A 23,576-nucleotide genomic window follows, 5' to 3' on the forward strand; every position below is an offset into this window, starting at 1 on the left:
CGACGTGATTGAAGGTGACGACATCATCAGGACGACAACAGTCAACGGCACACAGGCAAAGGAAGTCGACGCAAGTGTGAGTGATTGTGTGGTGATAAACTGTGAGTACAATTTTGACATTTACCCAGTTCAAGTGAAGAAGTTCGAGGCAATTTGGACCTTATTACTTAAGAGTTTTTAACTTGTAATATTTTAGATTCTATTGTGAGTAATATTGGACTTGTAAAATTTTAAATGCATGTTTTAGGACTTAGAATAATTTGCTAAAAAACGAGGGAACGGGGAATCCATGCCCGATTTTGTTGATATTTAAGTTAAACGAAAACACTTGTAATTTTTTCATAGATTTGTCATATTAGTAAAAAGTTAGATTTTACTAATTGCAATATTTTGTTTATGCACAGTCTTTTAATTGTAATTTCATCATGGAAGGTTTAATTAACGTTCAGAAAGACTTACAAAAAGCTATTGAAAAGGGTGCAGTTAATTATAGGAAAAGTCCAAAGGATAGAATCACTATTGAATATTTAGAAACTAGATTGGAAAATGTGGAAAGAGATTGGGGATTATTTTATAAAAATCACAATAAGTTAGTTCTTCAGTACGAGGGCAAAGAATTGGAAAATAGTTCATATGTCATTAACGACATCTATGATAATACTGAGGAATCTTACATAATGTATAAATCCTGTTTGAAGACTGAGTTAAATAAATTATTGGCTTATGCACAAAGAGAAAAATCTTCTAATTTAAATGTTGAAAAATGTGAGTCCAATAATTCTTTTGTTAATTTACCTAAAATATCGATTCCGAAGTTTTCTGGTAATTATTCAGAGTGGCCAACCTTTAGAGACTTGTTTACTTCACTCGTACATAATAATAATTCACTCGATGATGTACAAAAATTACATTACTTAAAAGGCCAACTGTCAGGAGAAGCAGAACAATTAATAAGACATACTCCTATTACCAGTGATAATTATTTGCAGTGTTGGGATCTATTAGTAAAGAGATACAACAATAAACGTTATCTTTCAAATTGCATTTTGAAACGATTATTTAGTCAAAAACAATTAAATGTTGAATCATCATCGGGATTAAAGGAATTGTTGGACACTACATGTGACTGTTTAGGTGCGCTACAGAACATAGGTATACAGGTGTCCACATGGGATGTTATTATCATTCATATAGTAACGTTTAAATTGGACTTAGAAACGCGTAAACAGTGGGAATTACATATTTCTAATATTGATGCCAATCTTTTACCAACTTGGAACCAACTTAAGGAGTTCTTAGAGAGTCGTTTTCGGGCTCTGGAGTTCGTAGTTGCGAAGAGACCTTTCCAACAAAATAGTAGTCCTCAGAACAAGCCCAAGGTATTGCTTTCTACTAGTGGTTCTGGTATGCGATGTGAATACTGCTCAGATGTTCACAAGTTATGTTTCTGTAAAGAGTTCGCTAAACAAGATTGTGCAAGACGACGTGAGTTCGTTCTTAAAAATCGCATTTGTTTTAATTGTTTGGGCAGTAATCACACCGCTTACGAATGTAAAAGCCCCAGTACCTGCAAAATATGTAAAAGGCGCCACCACTCGTTACTTCACATAGCATCTGAAAAGGTAAACGAAAAGAGTTCATCTGAAGAGGTCTCTCCACTGGTGACTTGTCTGTCAACAATGGAAAAACCTAAGCAGGTTTTATTAGCCACCGCGTTAGTAAATGCCGAGTCACAAACAGGTGAATTTCAAGTTATACGGGCGTTGCTTGATCAAGGCTCTCAGGCGTGCTTTATTACCGAAGCCACTGTGCAGCTTTTGAGATTAAAAAAGAGATCAATTCATGGCGTTATTTCAGGATTGGGAGATAATAAATCAGTAACTACCAAATATGAGGTCAACTTTACAATACAGTCGCGTTTTGATCCTTTGCATAAAATACCTATCAAGGCGTTCGTGTTAAAAAACATCACTTCATATTTGCCTGAAAAGCACATCAAGTCAATCAATTGGATAGATTTGCAATACTTACCGCTAGCGGATCCTGGGTTCACTGCATCAGGTAAGATTGATTTGCTGATTAGTGCAGAAGTTTATAGCTATATTCTGAAAGAAGGGTTAATGAGAAGTCCAACGGGATCGTTGATCGCGCAGAACACCACATTGGGGTGGATCGTTTCAGGTGTAGTTGACACTGCCAATGTAATTGAAGAGAAGAAAAACAAATCTAAGGCCATTTCAAGAAATATAACTGTCATGCACGCACAAGTAAATGAGGACGACATTTTAAGGAAGTTTTGGGAAATTGAAGAACAACTACCTGATAAACGGACTATCCTAACCGAAGAAGAACAACGCTGTGAGGACTTCTTTACAAGTACCACAGTGAGAACACCCGAAGGTCGTTACATTGTGAGGTTACCATTTCGTGAAGATCAACCGCAATGCACGAATCACGGGTCTAGAGATATCGCAGAAGCTAGATTTAGATCTTTGGAAAAAAGATTCGCAAAGGACAAACACCTAAAAGAAAAGTACACAGAAGTAATAAATGAATATCTAACTTTAGACCACATGAGGCCAGCCAATGAGAACATAAAGGAAAATGAAGCAACTTATTTACCACATCACGCTGTTGTACGAGATGATAAAACGACAACAAAGGTTCGAGTGGTATTTAATGCCTCAGAGAAGAACAAGAAAGGCGTATCATTAAATGATACTCTTATGATTGGCCCCACCATACAAGCGGACCTTCGCCATACTGTGATGCGATGGAGAGAACACCCGATTGCATTAGTAGCGGACATCGTCAAAATGTATCGCCAGGTTTTAGTAGCAGAGGAAGATGTGAAGTACCAACGTATCCTGTGGCGCGACGAACCTGAAAAACAAATAAAAGAATATGAATTACTGACAGTTACTTTTGGAACAGCATCGGCGCCTTACCTTGCGGTCAGAGTGTTGCAGCAAATCGCTATGGACGAAGGCCAAGAAGTTCCTCAAGCTGCTGAAAGGATTCTACAGAGCTTTTATATGGACGATCTGATGACTGGTTGTTCAAGCGCCGAAGAAGGTGTGGAGCTCTATAATCAGTTAAGCAAAATATTAGAAAAAGGCGGATTTAAATTACAAAAGTGGAACAGTAATGATAAAACGTTAGTTGAAACTATCAAGGAGATGGAAAGGGAAAGTGACGGGTTAGTGACGGAGGAGGTGACAGAAGGAATTAAGGACAGTAGTAATACACAAGAAACAGAACTAAAGCTCAAATTAGACCAAACAGTAAAAATATTAGGACTTACCTGGAACCGCGACGACGACTTCCTGCAGTACTCGGTGATCCTTCCTCCAGCAACCGCACCTGTAACAAAAAGAACAATTATAGGAGATATAGCGAGACTGTTCGACCCACTAGGATGGATAGCGCCTACAATCATCATAGCAAAGATTTTTATTCAGCGTTTATGGTTAGCTGGTGTAGGTTGGGACGAACAGCTTTCTAACGAACTATTAGATGAATGGAACACTTACCGAAGAACATTATTGGATTTAACAAAAATCAGGATTCCACGTTGGCTTGGTACTTGTCCAGATGACGTCCAAGTCGAACTTCACGGGTTTTGCGATGCGTCCAAGGCAGCCTACTCAGCAGTTATCTATTTAAGGACAATCAACATACAAGGACAAGTGAATGTATCACTTCTAACTGCCAAAACAAGAGTAGCGCCTATCAAGCAAGTGAGCATCCCAAAGCTGGAACTATGTGGAGCGGTTCTGTTGTCAAGATTGATAACTGAGACTGCTAAGGTTCTTAACATTCCCAAGGACAAGGTTAAAGCGTGGACCGATTCCACCATTGTTCTTGCATGGTTGAATGCTCACCCCAGTAAATGGAAAACCTATGTAGCCAACAGGACCTCGGAAATTCTAACAAACATGAACTCATCGCAATGGAGCCATATTTCTACGAAGCACAACCCTGCCGATTTAGCTTCTCGAGGAGTTTTGCCGGTTCCTTTAGCTGAGAGTAGCTTATGGTTCAAAGGGCCACAGATAATTCAAGAACAAATCATAACTTACCCTAGAGCGACGGATTTGAAGGGCACCCTTGAAGAATCAGCCGGTAGAACTTATGTTGCAACCATCCCGGATGATACGATTTTCAAAAGATTTTCTTCACTGTCGAAATTACTGAGAGTCGTAGCATACTGTAGAAGGTTCATAAGACGAACAAGGTCCACATATTTACGCAAGGATGAAATTGATGAAGCTCTACAGTGCTGTATTAGACAAGCTCAAAGAGAATCATTTCCATCTGAATATGCTCAATTGTTGGTTGGAAATTCGGAACACAAGTTAAGTTCATTGAGATCACTATGTCCATATTTAGACGACAACAAGATCATCAGAGTCACAGGTAGATTGCAAAAAGCACAAGGAGATGAGAACTTTAAGCATCCAATAATTTTGCCAAAGAATCACCAACTCACCAAGTTGATAGTAGCTGACGCACATGAAAGAACGTTGCACGGCGGTCCCCAGTTAATGATAAATTATCTGCGGTCTGCTTACTGGATAATTTCAGTCAGAACAATTGTGAGACAGCACGTTCATGCATGTGTGATCTGTGCTAAACAAAAGGCTCAGACCAAGGCTCAATTTATGGGCTCATTGCCTTCAGTAAGATGCACGCCAGCTAGACCATTTCTTCACAGTGGTTTAGATTATGCTGGACCCATCAATATAAGGACATCCAAGGGTAGAGGTCATCGCTCTTATAAAGGATACATCTCATTGTTTGTATGCATGAGTACGCGCGCTATTCATCTCGAGCTGGTGAGTGATATGACCTCTCAAGCTTTTCTTGCAGCGTTTAAGCGTTTCACTGCTCGTCGAGGACATTGTACCGACATTTGGAGCGATAACGGTACAACGTTTGTAGGAGCAAGCAAAGAGTTGCAGCAATTGAGTTCCATCCAAGAACCCATTGTACAAAATCTTGAAATGAATGGCACTACGTGGCATTTCATTCCCCCCCATGCCCCCAATTTCGGAGGTATCTGGGAGGCTGGAGTGAAATCTACTAAATTTCACCTCAAACGCGTAATTGGAGACCAAACTTTAACTTTCGAGGAATTAAGCACTCTCTTGTCTCAGGTGGAAGCATGTTTGAATTCACGTCCGATAAGTGTCATTCATAGTGACGATCCTAGTGAACCACTTCCACTAACTCCAGGACACTTTTTAATTGGAGAGTCACTCTTGACAGTACCAGAGCCCAATTACGAAACCTCATCATTAAGCTCTTTAAGTCGTTGGCAGTTAATACAGAGATCAGTTCAAACCTTTTGGAGACGTTGGTCTCAGGAGTACTTGGCATTAATGTTAAATCGATATAAATGGAGATCTCACACTCCAGAGCCAGAGATCGGTCAGATTGTTTTAATTAAAGAAGACGATTTGCCTCCTAGTAGGTGGCTTTTAGGGCGCATTTTAGAGAAGCATCCAGGTAATGATAACATATCACGTGTGGTCACCTTGCGCACTAAGTCATCCTTCATAAAAAGACCTACCTCAAAACTTTGTATTCTGCCTATAGCAAACTAAGTTTGTATTGTTAAAAATGTTATTTTATTAAGTACAATTAAGTACTATGTTATTTAAGTTAAGACATTAGTTAAGTACCAACTCAATGTTTAGTTCATTAAGTTTTGTAGGCCATTCCTGCAATTAAATGGCCTAAGGGGGCGGTATGTTTAAGAGTGTTTATGTATTAAGTTCAAAACGCCACCAACAGATGGCGCTGTACGTTATTAACTCGCGCAAGTGAAGTATTTTTTGGCCCATACATATATGGGTGACTACAGAGTCCATTTTCGAACAACTTAATACACGTCTTGTCTTAGTACAATACTATTGTGGTTTTATTTGAGTTAACCCTTTAGTACAGTTCAGAACATCGCAAGTTCAGTGTGTTAACACAAGTCATCGGGACATTATTGAATATAATGATGATAGCAACACAGTTTTAGAAACACATACCTATTTGTACCTACTAATACAGCAGTACAAATAATTGCATCTTTAACAATATCGAAAAAACAGACAAACATTGTCCGGAACCTTCTAATAAAACAAAGGTTTATCTAGCCGAGGCTGATCTAGCACTTCACCAACTTAGAACTGGTTCTGCTCAGTAACTTTTTAGCTACGTAATCAAACAATTACATCAATTGACATAACGTTGGGAATTCAATCAAACGTTTAGCCATTACCTCGCACTGCCACCGGCCGCGCCCCTTTCCGAGCCACAATACTGGTTACGACACAGAGAAATTTTGAAAGCACGTGTTCTTTGGAACTACTTTCTGTCGGTCCGTGGTTTTGTACAGCTTGTGGATGTAATAGAAGTGTATGTAGTAAGAACAGGACTTTTTATTATTTTATATTCATCATCATCATCATCATTTTAGCCACAAGACGTCCACTGCTGAACATTTAAGTCTCCCCCAATGACGTCCACATCGCACGGTTAGTAGCGTTGGTTCATCATCATCATCATCATCATCATCTCAGCCATAGTACGTCCACTGCTGAACATAGGCCTGCGTTGGTTATAATCATAATATCATCAAGTAAATGAGAGTCGGATCAGACTTACAATCCATTTGGTAATCGCACGCAGGTATTTGTTTATTTGGATTATACACTGTTGTTACTAGTGTTGATGAGACATAGACTTATAGTTTACATAATGTATGTAAATTGTTGTCTTATTAAATATTTGCTGAACGAACGCGTGTTTTTATTGACAACCGTTGCGTGTTTATATCTATCTACTGTAGTAAATAAGTGTTTTAATATCTGATTAACATTGTGATTTATTTCGGGACATGTTATGCACCAGTCAAGTACTTGTATTAGAATTTTAGAGCCTAAGACACGCAACAAGACTCACAAAACCCAAAAATATCTCCAACTGTATCGTCATCGGAAAATATTCCCAGACCGAGACGAGCGAAGTATGAAAATGAGTTATTTATGGTTTCCGAGACAAAAATGCTTCTTCGTGACTGTCGGTATTTGTTAAGAAGCCATGCCCCATTTCGGTAACAGCTGGATACTTAACTTTGTTTGGATTGTAGATACCATTATTGTTCTGTACAAGAATTGGAATTTTGTGTGGCAACCGATTTACGAAATTCTTCGTGTTTTATGTGTAGATCGATGTAGAGATTGCCTACGGTGTGAGAGATTCGCGGGGAAGATAACACCGGTTTTTATGTAATTTTGAACTATTTAGTTTAATTATAGATTTTTTAGGTTATCCGCCTTTAAAGGCTTATGAGGTGTTAATTTATAGCAATTGAATTAAATAGCTCAGCTAACATTAAATCATTCTTAGTATATTTTCTTTAACTTATTAAGTCATTCTAATACCTATCTCAACATATTTTGAACGTCGCTTCAATATGCAGTTATGTAGATGGTAGACCTTAATTTACTATTACGTAACGTATTGTATAAATTTCTTGTTACAAAAAACAGTCAACAGTCCTTATTTTTTATCGCATTAAACACTCAATAGAAGCCTCTAATAGAGCGTCAAGTGAATTTAGAATAGGTAAATAGAACGTTGTCCCAACTTAACACTTGTGTAACCGTTTGCTGTGTACACCTGACAGTCTACGACATTGGTTTTTATGCCGTTGTGATAAGAACTAGGAGGTCCATTGTGTTTTCAAACGTCAATCACTCAGCCCATTGTTTGGAGGTCCGCCGTGTGACCTTAGCGTCTTGTCAAACATGAGGAGAAAATGCTAGAAACTTAAAATAAGACGATAAGATATGTTCGAACAAAGACTATGTAGGGCGTTAGCCTTTAAAGAATGCTGGCCAGTAGCTGGTATTGGTACCATTCCACCAATTTGTGGCACATGGACCGTACTTTAAGTTCAAAAGGTTTTTTATGCATAACAAGGCAGGTATTTGACCACAATCGCACCTGATGTTAAGTGGGATGTAGTCTAGGATGGTACATATCTGTCAATTCTTATGATTATGACAAGGCTTATTTCGTTCTTCTTAAAATATGTATATTGTATACATATTTTAAGAAGAACACAAAACACCTGTTTTCAATTCTTAAATTTTCTTTGTAGTCATCTGAAGGTTTACTTCTTCTTCTTAGTCGTTTCGCTTTTGTCACGTTGAGGCATACAGGTCGATTGTAGAGTTGTAGAGAGATTATGTTTTAGTTACACTCATGAAAAGTCTATTATTTATAAATTCATGATCAGTTCTTTCAACTAATCAACCATCTTGCTTTTGAAGAATATCATGTGATACGTCAATATCTCAACCGCGACTCTGCGAGTGTATGTAGGCTAGCGTGAAACCGTCGCGTGCGCACGGCGAGATTTCTTCGCGCATTCAAGGAGAGACACGTCCAACGACTCGTGTTGCCATTTTGGATATGGTGGTTTGGTTTTTAGATAAAATAAATATAAATTGCACTTTTAATACAATAGTCATGGGACTTAGTTTATGTATGGATATTTTTATCACTAACGCATTCTAGTGTTATGGTGTTCTTTACAACTATTCGTGCAATATCAGCTTTTTGAATGTTTCGAGCACGAACTACGTGCGCTGCCCTATTTTAACTCACATAATACATTTTCAATTCTTTAGGTTTTAAGGTTAACGATCTATAGAGCGATTCACTGCGTCCATCAGAACCATTATGCCTTCTCCGGAAACATTAAAAAGCGTATTCACACATCGCGAGTGGCCAATTAGTTGAAAATCGCGTGCTCCGCCCATGGGAACAACACTGACATTACTACTGGCTGTTGTCTGGTTGCGCAAGCGATAATCGCCCATGACACAATTCCAGATTATTATCGCCAGCAACCACCGTAACGAGAACCCTTCCAGCAACCGCAGTTTAAACTGAATTAAAGAGTAACCCTTTTCAGAGGGTTCCAAGTGAACTGGTTGAGTTGTGGTTACGTTTATTCTGAATATTGTATGTCATTATTAAGTTTTATGCCTCTAATCAACATTTGAGTGGCGGTGACAACTGCGTCTTTTCACGCCATTCCCCTATTGTTTGAATTATCTTATTCTACAGTTAGGTATGTAATAACCTTCGAGCTACTTAATGGGCTATGGCAGCTGTTTATGGCTTTTTGACGGATCTTCATAGGTTTATAAGACATTGTCATGAGTGTCATTGTTACCATATGTGACCCAGTTGTTTTGTTTTCTCTATATTATGACCTTTAAAACCGGTGATTATTTGCTTGAGTGTTATCATTTCAGTCTTAGTTTGAGCCTAATTTGAATATATCAATATTGGTATCCAATTTGTAAGTTCCGTTACGTAAAGCAATTTATCAACTATGAATAATGTTTTGTTATTAAAATTAAGAGAATTTAGTTTACAATTCGCTTTGTCCGTTTTGAAACGCGGATCAAGTAGCGGGTTGCGAATGTTAATAGAATTTGCTTGATAATTTTCTTGTGTGCCGCAAAATTAGGTAAGCACTGCTCCGTGGAGACTTGTAATTTAATGCTTAATAGCTTGATGAAACCACTGCGAATTTTACAACGGATCTTGATAGTTAATTTTAAGTGACTATTTTTGCCACAAAACGCAATTTACTTCAATATAATGAGACTCAATCAATAATCGAAGTGTTCAGACATCAAAACTGATTGCTTATTTGGATAATAATATACGAAGATATAAAAATTATTTATGAATTGTGAGAACTTTTAAAGCAATAACAACAATTTAGTTCTTTTATTTTTGTTGATATAATGCTATTTCATACGACAGCTCATCAGACTGTATTTTTTTGTTGCAATATACTCGTAGCACCTCTACGATACTAGAGGTGTTTAGCTTAATGGGATGTCTTCTGTACTGTTATTAAATGACGTCATTAATCCATTTTGCACTCGAGAATTGATTTTTATTTTAATAATTAATAAAAATTCCTTAAACTATCTGTAACTATCTATGATTATTTCAGACAGACTCTAGCTTGCTCTCTTCATTTCATTACAATGAAGGATTAAAAAAGAAAATATTCCGTGAAAACTTTTAATTTCGACACAAACTTGACTGCAATCAAATCGATAATGTTAAAAAATAGCGTGTTTTGTTTTTGCAACACTTTTTAAGGCCTTCAAGTGACAGCTACACGGCTCACCTTGGCGGAGTAACGATGTGCAATGCAGTGTCAGAGTTGAAGGCTTTGCAGGTGTCGGAGTGTGACAGTTCCGACTTGCACTAAACTTTAGTGTGGAGTAGTGATTTTGTATTCAGAATGTTTGTAGGGTTTTCAACTGACATTGGCTCAGGCATACATAACAAATATCTACAAAACATAGTATTATTTGGACAGTAGCCTGGCGGGGTTTGATTCCTATTGGGGTCAGATTTTGGTGTAATGAACTGGAGTATTTATCCCGAAAGAATGAATCTTTCAACTATGTGTGTGTATCGGCTATCATAGTTGATAAGAGCTAGCCCTAAAAAAATTACTCAATTGTTCCAATTTCTTATATTGAATACTTATCAAAATCAATCTGCTTTAACAAGATCAATCTCTTTCTCAATAGTGCGGTAATTGTTCCAATCTCACATTTAACCCATTCACTGCCGTCCTAGAAAGTGAGCGTAATCTACTGGCCAGCAAGTCCATGTAGCCTATCAGTTTTGGTGAGCCATTAACGAGCACAACTGCGGTTGACATTTTCTGTAGCCGCTACAACAATGCGCTTTCACTCAATCTTTTGATTGACAAAGATGCCGTTATGAAACTGCAATGGTAGCGCCAAATCTGGCACAAACTCTAAGAAAACGAAAGCGATTGCGAAAATGACGCCCGAACATGGAATGAATCGATGTAGGGCATCGTAGATGGTTGGGTGATTATGTACCATTTGGTGTAACTCTGGATGGTAGGTTAACCTTCCAGAGTTGCACTGTGTTTTAAGAATGTGACATGTTATGTGACGATTTAAGAAATCGTGCAAATGCTCTTGATACGTTTATTTTTCTGAAAGAAATAGAAATAAAATAACAAATACAAAGTTACTTATAATCTGATGTGCGTCTTTATTTTGTGTCAAATATATATAATGCATGCTATTACAAACTTTAATCCAAACACAAAAACAGTAGCCAATATTCCCTCCACAATTTACAAAACAAATGCATAAACAGGTGATCTATCAGATGATTAATTGTGATGTACGTTACCTAAGCGAAGAGAAACCCGCGCAAAAACTATCGGGGTCTCAGCGACCGGTGGAATCCAGGTGCGTCGGCTCACTGCGCTCGATACTGGTTAATGAGTCGGTGTCCGTTTTCAACTACATTGTGGGGTTTGGTATGACGGATCAATTACAATTCTGGGTTATTGTAGAATTTTTAGATTTCAAGGATGAAGAAATACGATTATTTGTGAGAAGCGACTGATTACAGTCTTTTCCCCAGGATCCCATCCCATGCTGTCAAAGTGTTAAGCAATGAAAAAATGCAAAACTCCTTTTTATAATTTTTTATCTAATTAAGTAAATAAGTACCTACAATTTTGTCAGGGCTGTTTTTTCTCCAGAGAACATAAAATATTCATTATAATCTAAGAACATAAAATGATAATATACGTTCTTCGGTGCGTGTAAAGCCTATGGTGATACCATTGCATTATGCCCTTTGCCCACAAGAGCATCAAAGACCAAATACTTGCAGTTAAAAAAAAGTGAATCTCATTAAATGTGTTACACCTAAAATGATATAAATGACATGCATGTACATAAACAACACACTAATGCGCTTTACATTCTAAATCTCGGGTTACAAGCACCATCGATCAAAGTCAAATCGGTGTGTTTTTACAACAATTTTGATGTCAAGCTCAAATTAATATTCTCAGCGAACCGTTCCGTGACAAACTGTCGTTTTCAACTGTTTTAACATTTTGTCACGTTAATACAAGCATTTAGCGGCAGAATTAAATTAATATGTAGCTCTGTTGACGCTAATGACGTTTGATTGGCGCGATCATAATCTATGATGAGACAGCAAATTGCAATTACATTATTTTGTTCCATTTTCGTAGTTTTGAGCGTGTGCATTTTTAATGATTGACCGTGTTATTATTATTTGCACTAAACAAAGATAGAAACAAAAATTGATTTTATAAGGTAGGTGCGTATTATCTACATCTACACTAATATTATAGGAAAGATTTCATTGTTTGAATAGGCTCCGAAACTACTGGACCGATTTGAAAAATTCTTTCATCATTAGTATCTTACATTATTTTTGATGAACATAAGCGGTACGTAGTTCGCTGGATCAGCTGATATTAAAAATATAGAAAAAAATGTCATAGCTATGACAAACTCACATCTCTGAAACGCAAACAAAAGTTTAATGCACTGTATGTATAGTGAGAGTCATAGTAACTATGACGGGTCAAAATGCAGTTTGTGCTAGTTTCTGACTGTTTCTGTATGTAGAACTTATAGTCAATAGTCTTAAATATTATACTGTCATTCATCGATTAGCTTGCAAGTCATAAACAATAGTAGAGACGAGTAGTATGACTCGTCAAATATATTAATTACTAATTGATCACTTTAACAAACCTTGTCAGAAGGAAAAGTATAGTTCTCTAGACAAACTTTGCTAGAGTGCTCTTTACAAACTTAAACAAATTACTTTAAAGTGGCCTTAACTCTTTTAGATAAAATGTTTATTGCCTATAAAGTAGACTTGATTTCCAGTTCTTAGAATCCGCCTGAAATATTGAAAAGTCGGTCTTATTTAAGATGTAGTTAAGTTTATATTGGTTAAATTGACTATAGAGCTAGAACTCCAGATGTTTTCGAAATGGCAAGCGATGTGGAAAATTGTAAAGACGGGGTTGCACCATCTTACTTTATCTTTGACAAACGTCAGAAATCAGTCAAACTCCATACAAAAAACACCGGTTATCGTTATAGTTACGGTCAAGTTAGGTGGTGCAACTCAGCCTTAGATTTCGTGCTAGGTCGATGGCCGGTGTGACCGATCTGTGATTATTCTGAGTGCAGTCTTGGATTTTGAGTTTCTTGTACCGTTATCCGCTAAACGTTTGGCAATAGACGTCTAAGCGATCGATTACGTGATCTGTGTTTTAAGTTTGCTAATTATTTATTTTTCTGATCATTGCTAGACCGCATGGCTACACTTACTGATGTATTACTTTTATTTCGGAAATGGAAATTGTTGCGGAGATTTTTGCTCAGCAATAAGTCGTTGGAACTTATTTCGTTCATTGTTGCCTGCTGCGTATTAAGTTATATTTTTAATAAGGGTTTAATTATATTATTTGAACTGAACAATAAAATTTATAAATGTCTCTATTATAGTCATCTTGCTTTTGATTGCCCAAATATTTTTATTTAAGTATTTTATTATCGTAGAAATTCTGCTTGATTAGATCAACAGAAATAGGTATGAGGTGACAAATACACCTTAATTTGAACCTAAACATAACTTCAATTAACACCCGTTGACTTTTCCATACAATTAACAACGTAAATAAGCACTTCAAAGATAAAAGCACCAAAAAGGAAATTAATGTGGTGTTTGAAGCAAGAAAATATATTGCCATTTTCACAGAAGACGGTATTTGAGTTTACCTAAAACACTGTAATTGCTTTGTCACGAGTGCTTATTGTTAGAGGTACCCATTTATGATGTAAGGCCTCGTTCACTCATGCGCTTAGAGCGGAGATCATAGCGGAGCGTTTCTTTAACATAATAAGTATTAATATGACCATTTATCGTTTCTTTAACAAATTAATATGACCATATCACTAAATAATGCGTTTGGCGTTCAAGTAGAGGCACAAGCGGAATCCGTAGCTCATCTTACATGATTTTTTAGGCTTTATAAAATGCCAAAATAATTCAAAGTTTAAAAATGATGACATAGATTTAAGCTCTTTCCAGCACTCAGTCTGCATAAAAACTAAGTTTAAAAAAAATAAGCAAAAGTAAGTAAGTAACACCTGTAACACCTGGAAAAAAAACGGTAAAATACATGCCCTATTTTAGTTTTTTTAAACAATTCGAATAAAAATAAAAGACTCACGAGGAAAAAGTTGATCCATGCACACTCTCATATTGTAATAGGTAATGTTTGATTCTTCCGCTGACACTTGCACCGCTCCACGCTACGCGTATACGCACTAAGACAGTACCAATATATGACGTAGGTCTTTGTTGTAAAAGTCAAGGACCGCGTGTGACGTTGTTGTATTTTTTTTCCAGTTCGGGACGTGTACTGAATCGTACTTCCCGCTGATTTTATCTCTTCCTGTCAGATTTCATAACGCAGTCACGAGAGCAGATCTAGATGTTGATAGTTTGTTCATTAAGAAATGTTACTCGTAAGTTCTGTAACTGAGTTGCCTTAATTATTGTTGAACGCAGTCTGGTCATACAAAAGAGGTTACATACTAAACTGATGATCATTTTTGAAACGATGTTTTTTGGAATGAAAAGGTTCGTCAGTTTTCAAATTGATTCCTTCAACGAATCGCGAGCACATATTACCTTTTGAAACTATGTTACAGAATAATCTCGAGTTAGAGAAAATAATCTTTAACTGTTCTGACGTACAGTTCAAAATTATTCAGTTCAAAGTTGTTTGACGATTTAACTTGTCAAGAAGATTATTATGATTGATAAACTAAAACCTTCTTGTTGGTTCAACCTGCCATTATCTATTCAATAAAAAAAACTACATTTTGTAACATTGCACTGATGGGATAGAAAAATAAACAAGCAAAACCTTATTCGTTAGCAAACGTCATATTTATTTAAATGTTAGCAGCAATGTCTCTTGCACGGTTATGTTGGCAGGTTTGACTCTTACAGTACCTAGTGCAAGCGAAAACCGACACTAAGGTGACGAACCTTTTCATTCCGCGACTGTACAAGTACCTACTTAGTCACGCGTTGTTCGAATACGGAATATAAACGAGTTACTCTATTGAATTTCATCTTTCTTTAAATAAGAATTGCAAGAAAATGATTTCTTAGTAACAAAAGCTCTACCTGAAATTATATTTTCAGGATCAAAAAACACATTGTAACTCAAATTGATACCGCTTTATCAAATTTAAAAAAAAAACAATTTAATGCTTGCCGTGTTGTTAACTAAGCCCTTCTGTAAGTTACAAACAATTACTTACTAAAGATAATAATCTAGCAGTTTTATTGTTTCGTATATCGCAATATGCAATGCCTATAAGAAATAAATTCTCATTGTGTGATGTACGTTATTATGCTATCGTTTTTACTACCTGGTTATAACTAGAATTTAATTCTACAATCTTTATTTATATTAACCGGCAGACAGTGGTGACTGAGTTTGTTGCGGAGCTTCTTCTCAGCACTTGCCAAATGTTGGTCTCGAAGCGCTGGTAGGGTAAAAAGATTATGAGACATGTAGAGGCTCCTTAAGAGCAAAATATTTGACGATTTGTAAGCACTATAATAATAGTCTATACAAATAAAGAAATTTTGACTTTGACTTTGACTACAATACAATATACCCGAGACTTCGTACGCGTGAAAATGGTTTGAATAATATTTCCCTGCTGCTTCGCCCCTATGGGTTGCAGGGTGATGTTATACAGGATGTCCCAAAAAGTAGTGTCAAGCCGAAACCCAGAGGTAAAGCATCACTAGGGCTATCGGAATCACCGCGACTTTTGATAGTTTTCGAGTTATGATTTTTTTTCAACATAATAGGATTTTTATTTTTTTTGGTATACATTCGTGTTATGGATGTAAATACTTCTGAACCAGATAGGCCTAGTATTCATCTAATAATAATTAAAAAAATCAGGCATGTACCTTATCTATTCCCGCCATAACAGTGACCAAAAAAGTGCCTAAGCACAGAAATTATTCTCTACCTCTGGGCTTCGGATTGACACTATTTTGGGACATCCTGTATAGCCTGAAGCTGTACTGATTTACTGATTTATTTATTTATTTATTTATTTATTTATTTATAATCTGCTTGAAGGCTTACAGAAAGTCCAACGCGCCAACAAGTTATACAATACAGATAATTTATAATAGCAATTTCAATATGTAAAATTGTCAAATAATTAAAACGATAAATTAAATGTACTGAAGCCTTCACCGATAAATTGGCTATCCAACACAAAAATATTTTTTCAAATCCTGATATTAGCGCGTTTAAGCAAACAAACAAACTGTTTAGCTTTATAATATTAGTATAGATTAGTTGGCACCATTGCATTGTCTTAGAAATATAATCAACTGATGTTACTTTGTTGCAGGTACTGGGAGAGAGTGAGTCGCTCTAAACAAAGGAATATTTAAGTGGTAGGAATTAATTTAATATTTATTTATACAGAGAAACTGCAGCTGGCGATAGTCCCAGTAAGTGTTAATGGTTTATTTGTGTACTGCGTAAAACGGCTTTGAGTCCTCATTTCATATAATTTACGGAAATACTTATCAATTCATAGATGAATTCGCTCTCTTACAATCACAAAATTACACAATTGTCGCACTTCCATACATGCCCATACTGATCAACTGCCCGACTAAACTGTCGGCCGACGAAAAATCGATGGTCTTAGCTTAATGTGAACAAAATTCTAAAAAAAAATTTTTTTTCTGGCATTGAAAGGGACAAGATTTTTTTCAATCTAAAAGCTTGTTCTATGTTCCAGCCAGTATTAAATACTGACATAACACAGTTTAAATATCGAATCGAACGTTCAGTATTGTTCGGCTTTCGAAGCAACCTTACTATTGCCAAGGTTAGCTGCGCAGTCTACCTTGCTGCACTGGTCACGCGCAGACCAGTTTCGATCCTGTTGCGGTTTAGGTGTTGATACTGGCCTTTTTTAGTCTGTAATAAAAAAAACACGACTGACTTAACACAAAAAACTGGATTTAATTACTTTTTTTCTTTTACGATGCTTCTGGCCAGTGTCAAGTTAAACAATTGACGGTCTTTAGAGACTTTGTAACCTCAATAACAGTTTAATGCGCATGAAACAAGTCAATACAAGTTTTGTGTTCGTCATCGATAACCGTTTTGAGAATAGGAACAATGACCTAATGAGTCTATGAAGTTTTATTTCTGTAGAAATATGATCATTTTTCAAATTTATTTTCTTTTGTGGGAAACAGCTTGAAAATTTTAATAAATGACTAATTAATTTAGAGATTTAATTACTTCTTAAACTTTTAGGACTGGCAAGTTGTGACCCTTAATAAAATCTGTAGACAGTTTCAGAAAAATTAAAGTGACAAAAACTTTAAAAGAAAGTGTATCAAAAATGAGTTACTAGTAAATAGTAGTTACTGCAGTTTTAAAAATTATTATCGCTTTACCAAAATATATCGATATCGGCTGTTTTTGCGATTCCGGTAGGAAAATTTAATAAGCTAATAAATAAAATATTTTAGTGCCAACTTAACATCCATCCATACAGTGAGTCGTGCAATGTTTTGGTAATAAAACGTTTACGCACGTTTATAGCATTCGAAAGTTGTCTTTCCTTTATACAAAGTATGGTTCGTGCCTATTTATTTAGTACCATAAAGGCACTGAATAAACGACATGCAAAAATCTCAATAAAAAAAGTTTTAATTGGGGATTAAGAATTCGGCCATCATAACGCAAAAAGTGCAAACTACGAAACTAAGAAATAAAAAAAATACAATAGTAATAAGGAAATTTTTAATCGTTTTATGGACGTGTAAGTAAAATGTGCCCCTTGAGTTTATATCACAAGATTGAATGGAAATCATCAGCACAATGATGTATATTTTTCTGTTCCCCACATATTATTAAAATATGTGTTTCCATTTTTCGTTGCCGCTCGGTGACAGAATTTTATTGTTGCTGACGATAAAATAATGAAGTAATCAATCAAATAATTACAATGAATAATGTATTCCAATCATGATTATTTAATGTCTAAAGATTTTGTTTTTTTGCGAGTTAGATTATTAAATAATTTGCTAGATAATTTACATAAATAGATTCAATTAGCGATTATTTTAAAAATAATTTAGTGAAGTTATTACGATAAGTTTTATTTATTAGGTAATTATTGTAATTGTCCATCCGCCGATAAGTAGTAAAACAACAATTAAAGTACGTAGATGCTTGTGTTTTAATGGCTATTAGAGAAAACAGGTTCCCCCATGCATAACATGTAAATACGACACTCCGTGAAATGTGTCATGTTTCTCTTTGTTTCATAAAAATCTCAAGTTTCATAAATATAAAAAAAACGTGGTTTTAAAAGGAGAAATCATTGACGAATCGATATTGACGAATTAATACGCACTTAATTATTGATTCATTTATTATTTGGTCGCCAATACAACAACCTATATGAGTAACTTTTTCTTCAACAATTTTTATTTAAAGGTGGAATTGACAAAATTGTTTTGATTATTTCAGTTTTATTTAATTTGGAATCCGGAATGTGACATTTAAAATGTGAAAAGCGTCGACAGAGCGTACTCGCAGTGATTTTTTATCGAGTGCCGCGTCACAGCTCCGGCGTCACAGTTCCTAGTAACGACCTCCTTACAGTCATGGCTCACTGATTTTAGTAACGAGATCTCGATGTACAGAGCAAAATATTACTTTACACGCAATCCAATTGAAACCTTAACTCCTCACCACAAAGTTGGTTTCCGTTTAAAAGATCCAGCATGTTTGTTAGAAATCATCTCTCTCCAACGTTGATTTGCGCCGGCTCTGGTGCAATCGGCGAAAGAAAATGCATTTTTATATTATGTTTATTCGTAGCGGAAATTAATTAACCGACATTTTGAAGTAATAACGCGATGAAACTTGATGTTTTAATATAGTGCCTACATAGTACTTACGCATAAGGAACGTAACCTGGGTGAAACAAAAATGATCAAACTAACCGTACTATTGCGAACGGCATTCTGAAATCATATCGTGGCATTATATCGTGTGACTGTGGTCTAATCTCGACATGTCATGTAATATCGTGTCATTCATATTGGCCCAGTTAATGCAATTTTTCAAATCTTATTAAACGGAGAAACATTTTTTAAGGATTTAGATGTTGATTCCATACAAAAAGTTGTTATATTTGACCACCAAAATCAGCCCTTCACAGATTCTTACTTAAGTACCCACTGTAAATAAGGAACTCTACGTAAGTTACTTGTGAATTCGCGTTCATATTTCATTTATCCAGTTGTATCTGTATTTACTAAAATGCAGTTGTAACGATAACGAACCTTACAGGTTCGTCTTTATTTTTTTAATTGAGATACTGATTTCTTCATTATCAGTAAGTATCTCAATTCTGTCATGAACACAAATAGAAATCTGTAATCATGTAATCATGAAAACAATACTGAAATAGACATTACTGCCAATAACGTGCAATAACTGCCAAGAACAGTTATTATTATTTTATCGAGCACGAGATATCATAATTGCTGTTGATTCACATCTCTAGGGACACTGATTTCTTGCGCTGCATCTTCTTAGCACTGGCCTTAATATTGACCAACAGCAGTGGTAGAGTTAAAATTCAAGGGCGTTTTGAAACGCATAATTAAAAAGAAAATAAATGAATTCATAATAGTTAATTTCCGATAGCACAGATCCGACCTTGCATGGAATACTGCTGCCACCTCTGGGATGGCTCTGCCAAGAAACATTTGGCTGCTTTGGATTCGGTGGAAAGGCGTGCCAGAAGACTTATCGACAGCCCCACCCTTGTAGAAGCGGCGCTCCAGGAACTTGACCATCGCCGTAAGGTAGCATCCCTATCGGTTTTCTACAGGCTACACTTCGGAGAATGTGCGAAAGAATTAAATGAATTAATTCCACCAGCCCCCTTCCATCATCGGTTAGCGTACCATCCCTATATTGTTGACATTCCACCAGCTCGCACTAAGCGTTTCGATGACTCTTTTATAATGCGAACTGCTAGGGACTGGAATTCGTTGCCTGCTGCTGTCTTTCCCGAAAACTATAATCCGGGCCTCTTCAAGGCGAGAGTGAGTGAATAGGCACTTACAGGGCAGATATGTACCATCCTAGACCGCATCCCATTTAACATCAGGTGCGATTGTGGTCAAATACCTGCCTTGTTATGCATAAAAAAAAAAAATTGGTAAATTAGAATCAAGTGAAACACCAAAATGACAACCACTTGGGGTGTATGCTCGTCTACAAGATATGGCATAACACTGTATTCTGTAGAAACTGCAGTTAAAGAAATTACTTTTATGATTTTATCCAATGTCTATCAGCTTTATTTGACTCTGTAATTCATGAATTCTATTGTGTATTGTGCTAATCTTCTTAAATAGCTGTTTAAAAATAGGTATAGTGAGCTCAAGCCTACCAGTGCGCAGGCGCCGCATTACCGCAATTTGTTCGCAAATTATTATGTTAATTTCCTTGCATATCTGCGCGGATTCTTGCGTTGTAATTATTGTCTGGTCGGATTCTCATTACCTTTTCGCATTCTCTGTAACTAATTATAATCATAATTATGATAATATCTGTCTACTGCAATCTCTAATGACAGACTCGAGTTATGATAAGGAATAAAATGTTTATTCTAATAAAAATATAATGATAAAGTAATTAAAGAAGAAATACCTAAACCATTCTCAGTAAATTAGATTTTATGAACAAAAATATTCTTAAAAACATTTTTCACAATATGTTTACATCGTTCCGCGTGTCTATTAAATGAACGATAAAGGAAGAACGTCTTTGTAAATGTCAATTTCTCTTACTTAAAAGTACTGTGCATTATTTGAGATCTAACAGTGTTAAACTGGTGTAAACAATATAGTTGGCACTAAACAAGCACTTACATGCGCAGATTTGTGTGTCGTCCACAAACATCAGAAGTGCAAGTGCACGAAGTGTGCGATATATTGTAGCGTATTTCGTAAATTTATGAACTTACACATCCCTAGGTCGTGACGTTAAGTATTGCTACATTTATAGAGCGAGATTGTAAATTGTGAGCGACGGAAAGTTACTATTTTAAGGGATTGCGCAAAAGTGTATCTTTAAATCGCAGTTTTGGGTTTTCGCAACGTGTTGTGGACAAGGTTTGTAAACACGAGTGGTTTGGGAAAATTACTAGCTATTTTATAAAACTAGAACTAATGCAACATCTGTATTCTGTTGAAATAATACTAAATTGTTTGTACTTACAACAAAAGCAACATAATAATTTTGTTAAAAAAATTATAGGTAATACTAATTATAAAATGATTGATGTAATTGTCTTTATTTAACACAGTTTCGATTCATAAATAATTAGACAGAATACAGAAGTTAAAATGATTTTATTTGACAAAAGGTACGTGATACACACGCTTGAATGATTTTAAAATTTATATCATAATAGTAATAACCTAATACTTATTACTTTCGATTTTATTACATTGTTTACAATTTCATAGTAACAGCATTATTACACCTGTTCCATGTTTGTAACACGTTCCCCTCAATTAAGAATCGTGTTGCATTTGTACAGTCACGGAATGAAAAGGTTCGTCAGTTTTCAAATTGATTCCTTCAACGAATCGCGAACACATATTACCTTTTGAAACTATGTTACAGAATAATCTCGAGTTAGAGAAAATAATCTTTAACTGTTCGTCAGTAAAGTTCAAAATTATTGATCAAAGTTGTTTGACGATTTATCTTGTCAAGAAGATTATTATGATTGATAAACTAAGGCCCAGTTTTTTGATTCATAGTTAAAATAACTAATTGTTAAATTTTGCTACTAATGGTTAAATATTAACAAAATGTAAACGAATAGTTAAAAAATGTACTAAAAGTCAAACTAACCATTGTTCGAAAAACATTTATTTCTGATATTTAACCACTTGTCATTTGACATCTGTCAAATTTGACCATTGGTTATTTTAACTACGAATCAAAAAACCGGGCCTAAAACCTTCTTGTTGGTTCAACCTGCCATTTTTATTTCTTTAAATAAAAAAAACTATTGTCAATTGGTCAATGTCATCATTGCATTGCACTGATGGGATAGAAAAATAAACAAGCAAAACCTTATTCGTTAGCAAACGTCATATTTATTTAAATGTTAGCAGCACTGTTTCTTGTACTGTTATGTTGGCAGGTTTGCCTCTTACAGTACCTAGTGCAAGCGAAAACCGACACTAAGGTGACGAACCTTTTCATTCTGCGACTGTACAGTTACGACATTTATCTTCATCTTACGTTTCCGTGGCTTCAATCATAAAGATACGCGTTTTGCCGTGAGAAAAGGAAGGCTGCTTTCACTCATGTGTTTACTTTAAAGGTTTGCTTCAACATTGATGGTGCTTTTTGAGTACTGCTGACTATACTTTTTGTGGCAAAATAGCCTCTATTTCAACTACATAAGATGCATCTATGATGTGCCGTCGTCTGTATTTGCGATGGGTGACGTGTATGAGAGAGTAGCGATAAGTTTACTTAGTACAGAGTTACTTTTTAGTTTGTTTTGGACCTTAGTTTTGTGTCATGCGTTTATGATGCGACTTTTAACTAAGTAATACATGGAAAAGAGATGTGTGAAAGCTACATAGGCATGTATGTCACTATAAAAAAGTTACAATGTCATTTGCACAAATAGTACTAGTATTCATTCTCTGTCAGAGCAGCGATGCTTCTTCAAGAGACGTGAGAGGGTTTGAAGTGATAAGATAATGTCGATATCCAGTTGGATATCTATTGGGCAAGATCATTGTAAAAGCGACAAATGCGCAAATCATTGCAAAGGAGCACTTATAAAATGCTACAGTGTTAATTTAACTTGCATCTCCTTGTGTCCTCTCCTGTCTTGTCTACCATACCATCTGCATACTTTTGTTGTCTTCATATACTCCATTGATATTGAATCTAAATTATAGTACGAGTAGTTATATACAAATACATACCTATGTCAAATAAAAGAAAATCAACTGTCTGTAGTTATTCGTACGAATATCAAGGAATGAGGACATGGAAAATAATAAACGTGCTTCTTTCGCTTTTCAATAGTTACTATCGAATATTTATATATTGTTGAATATGAAAAAATGTCATAAAAGAGCTATACGATTTATTCAGTCAATTAGAAAAAATGTGCTTTACCCCATTTTTACCTACGATATTTATTACAATATTCGTATTATTGAACCGTATACCTATTCAGTGTTTCAAGTAAAAGTAATTTCATATTTTAATGTTCTATAAATTTTATAGCATGTTAATTTAAGTATGCATAATTATGTTAACTAATAAACTTATTATAACTTGATACGGGCTATAAATTGTTTCAGTTATTATGTTTAGATTATATAAAACATAGTTTAATTACAGTTTTGATGTTTCCTTCATTTTTGCTATTTTTATTTGCAAAAAGTTGTAATTATTGAGGAAGTTATAAAGGTATTATTAGTTATTACTTGTATAA

At 35.5% G+C, this 23,576-nt stretch overlaps 2 protein-coding genes across 3 annotated transcripts in view; both read left to right on the forward strand.

The window, feature by feature from the left end:
- Positions 1-23,576, forward strand: part of LOC135077442 (uncharacterized) — a 245,714-nt gene that overhangs the window by 17,284 nt on the left and 204,854 nt on the right. The window contains exon 2 of one of the 2 annotated variants that reach the window (XM_063971983.1): positions 16,395-16,440. The exons of the other annotated variant lie outside the window; for it this stretch is intronic. The gene's annotated coding sequence lies outside the window, so the exon portion shown is untranslated. The remainder of the gene's footprint in view (positions 1-16,394; positions 16,441-23,576) is intronic. 2 annotated transcript variants of the gene reach the window in all.
- Positions 1,680-5,832, forward strand: LOC135077284 (uncharacterized). Its single transcript, XM_063971819.1, has 2 exons — positions 1,680-5,105; positions 5,800-5,832. The coding sequence occupies exons 1-2, from the start codon at positions 1,680-1,682 to the stop codon at positions 5,830-5,832; spliced, it is 3,459 nt and encodes a 1,152-aa protein (XP_063827889.1).

The sequence above is a fragment of the Ostrinia nubilalis genome, chromosome 13 (assembly GCF_963855985.1).
Source record: "Ostrinia nubilalis chromosome 13, ilOstNubi1.1, whole genome shotgun sequence".
In the NCBI taxonomy this organism is placed as follows: Eukaryota; Metazoa; Arthropoda; class Insecta; order Lepidoptera; family Crambidae; genus Ostrinia; species Ostrinia nubilalis.

Bases quoted from the DNA above. Each gene is read 5' to 3' on its own strand.
- LOC135077284 (XM_063971819.1), top strand. From the start codon at position 1,680: ATGGAAAAACCTAAGCAGGTTTTATTAGCCACCGCGTTAGTAAATGCC. The intron at 5,106-5,799 runs GTAATTGGAGAC...CGCCACCAACAG, and splicing joins CTAAATTTCACCTCAAACGC to ATGGCGCTGTACGTTATTAA.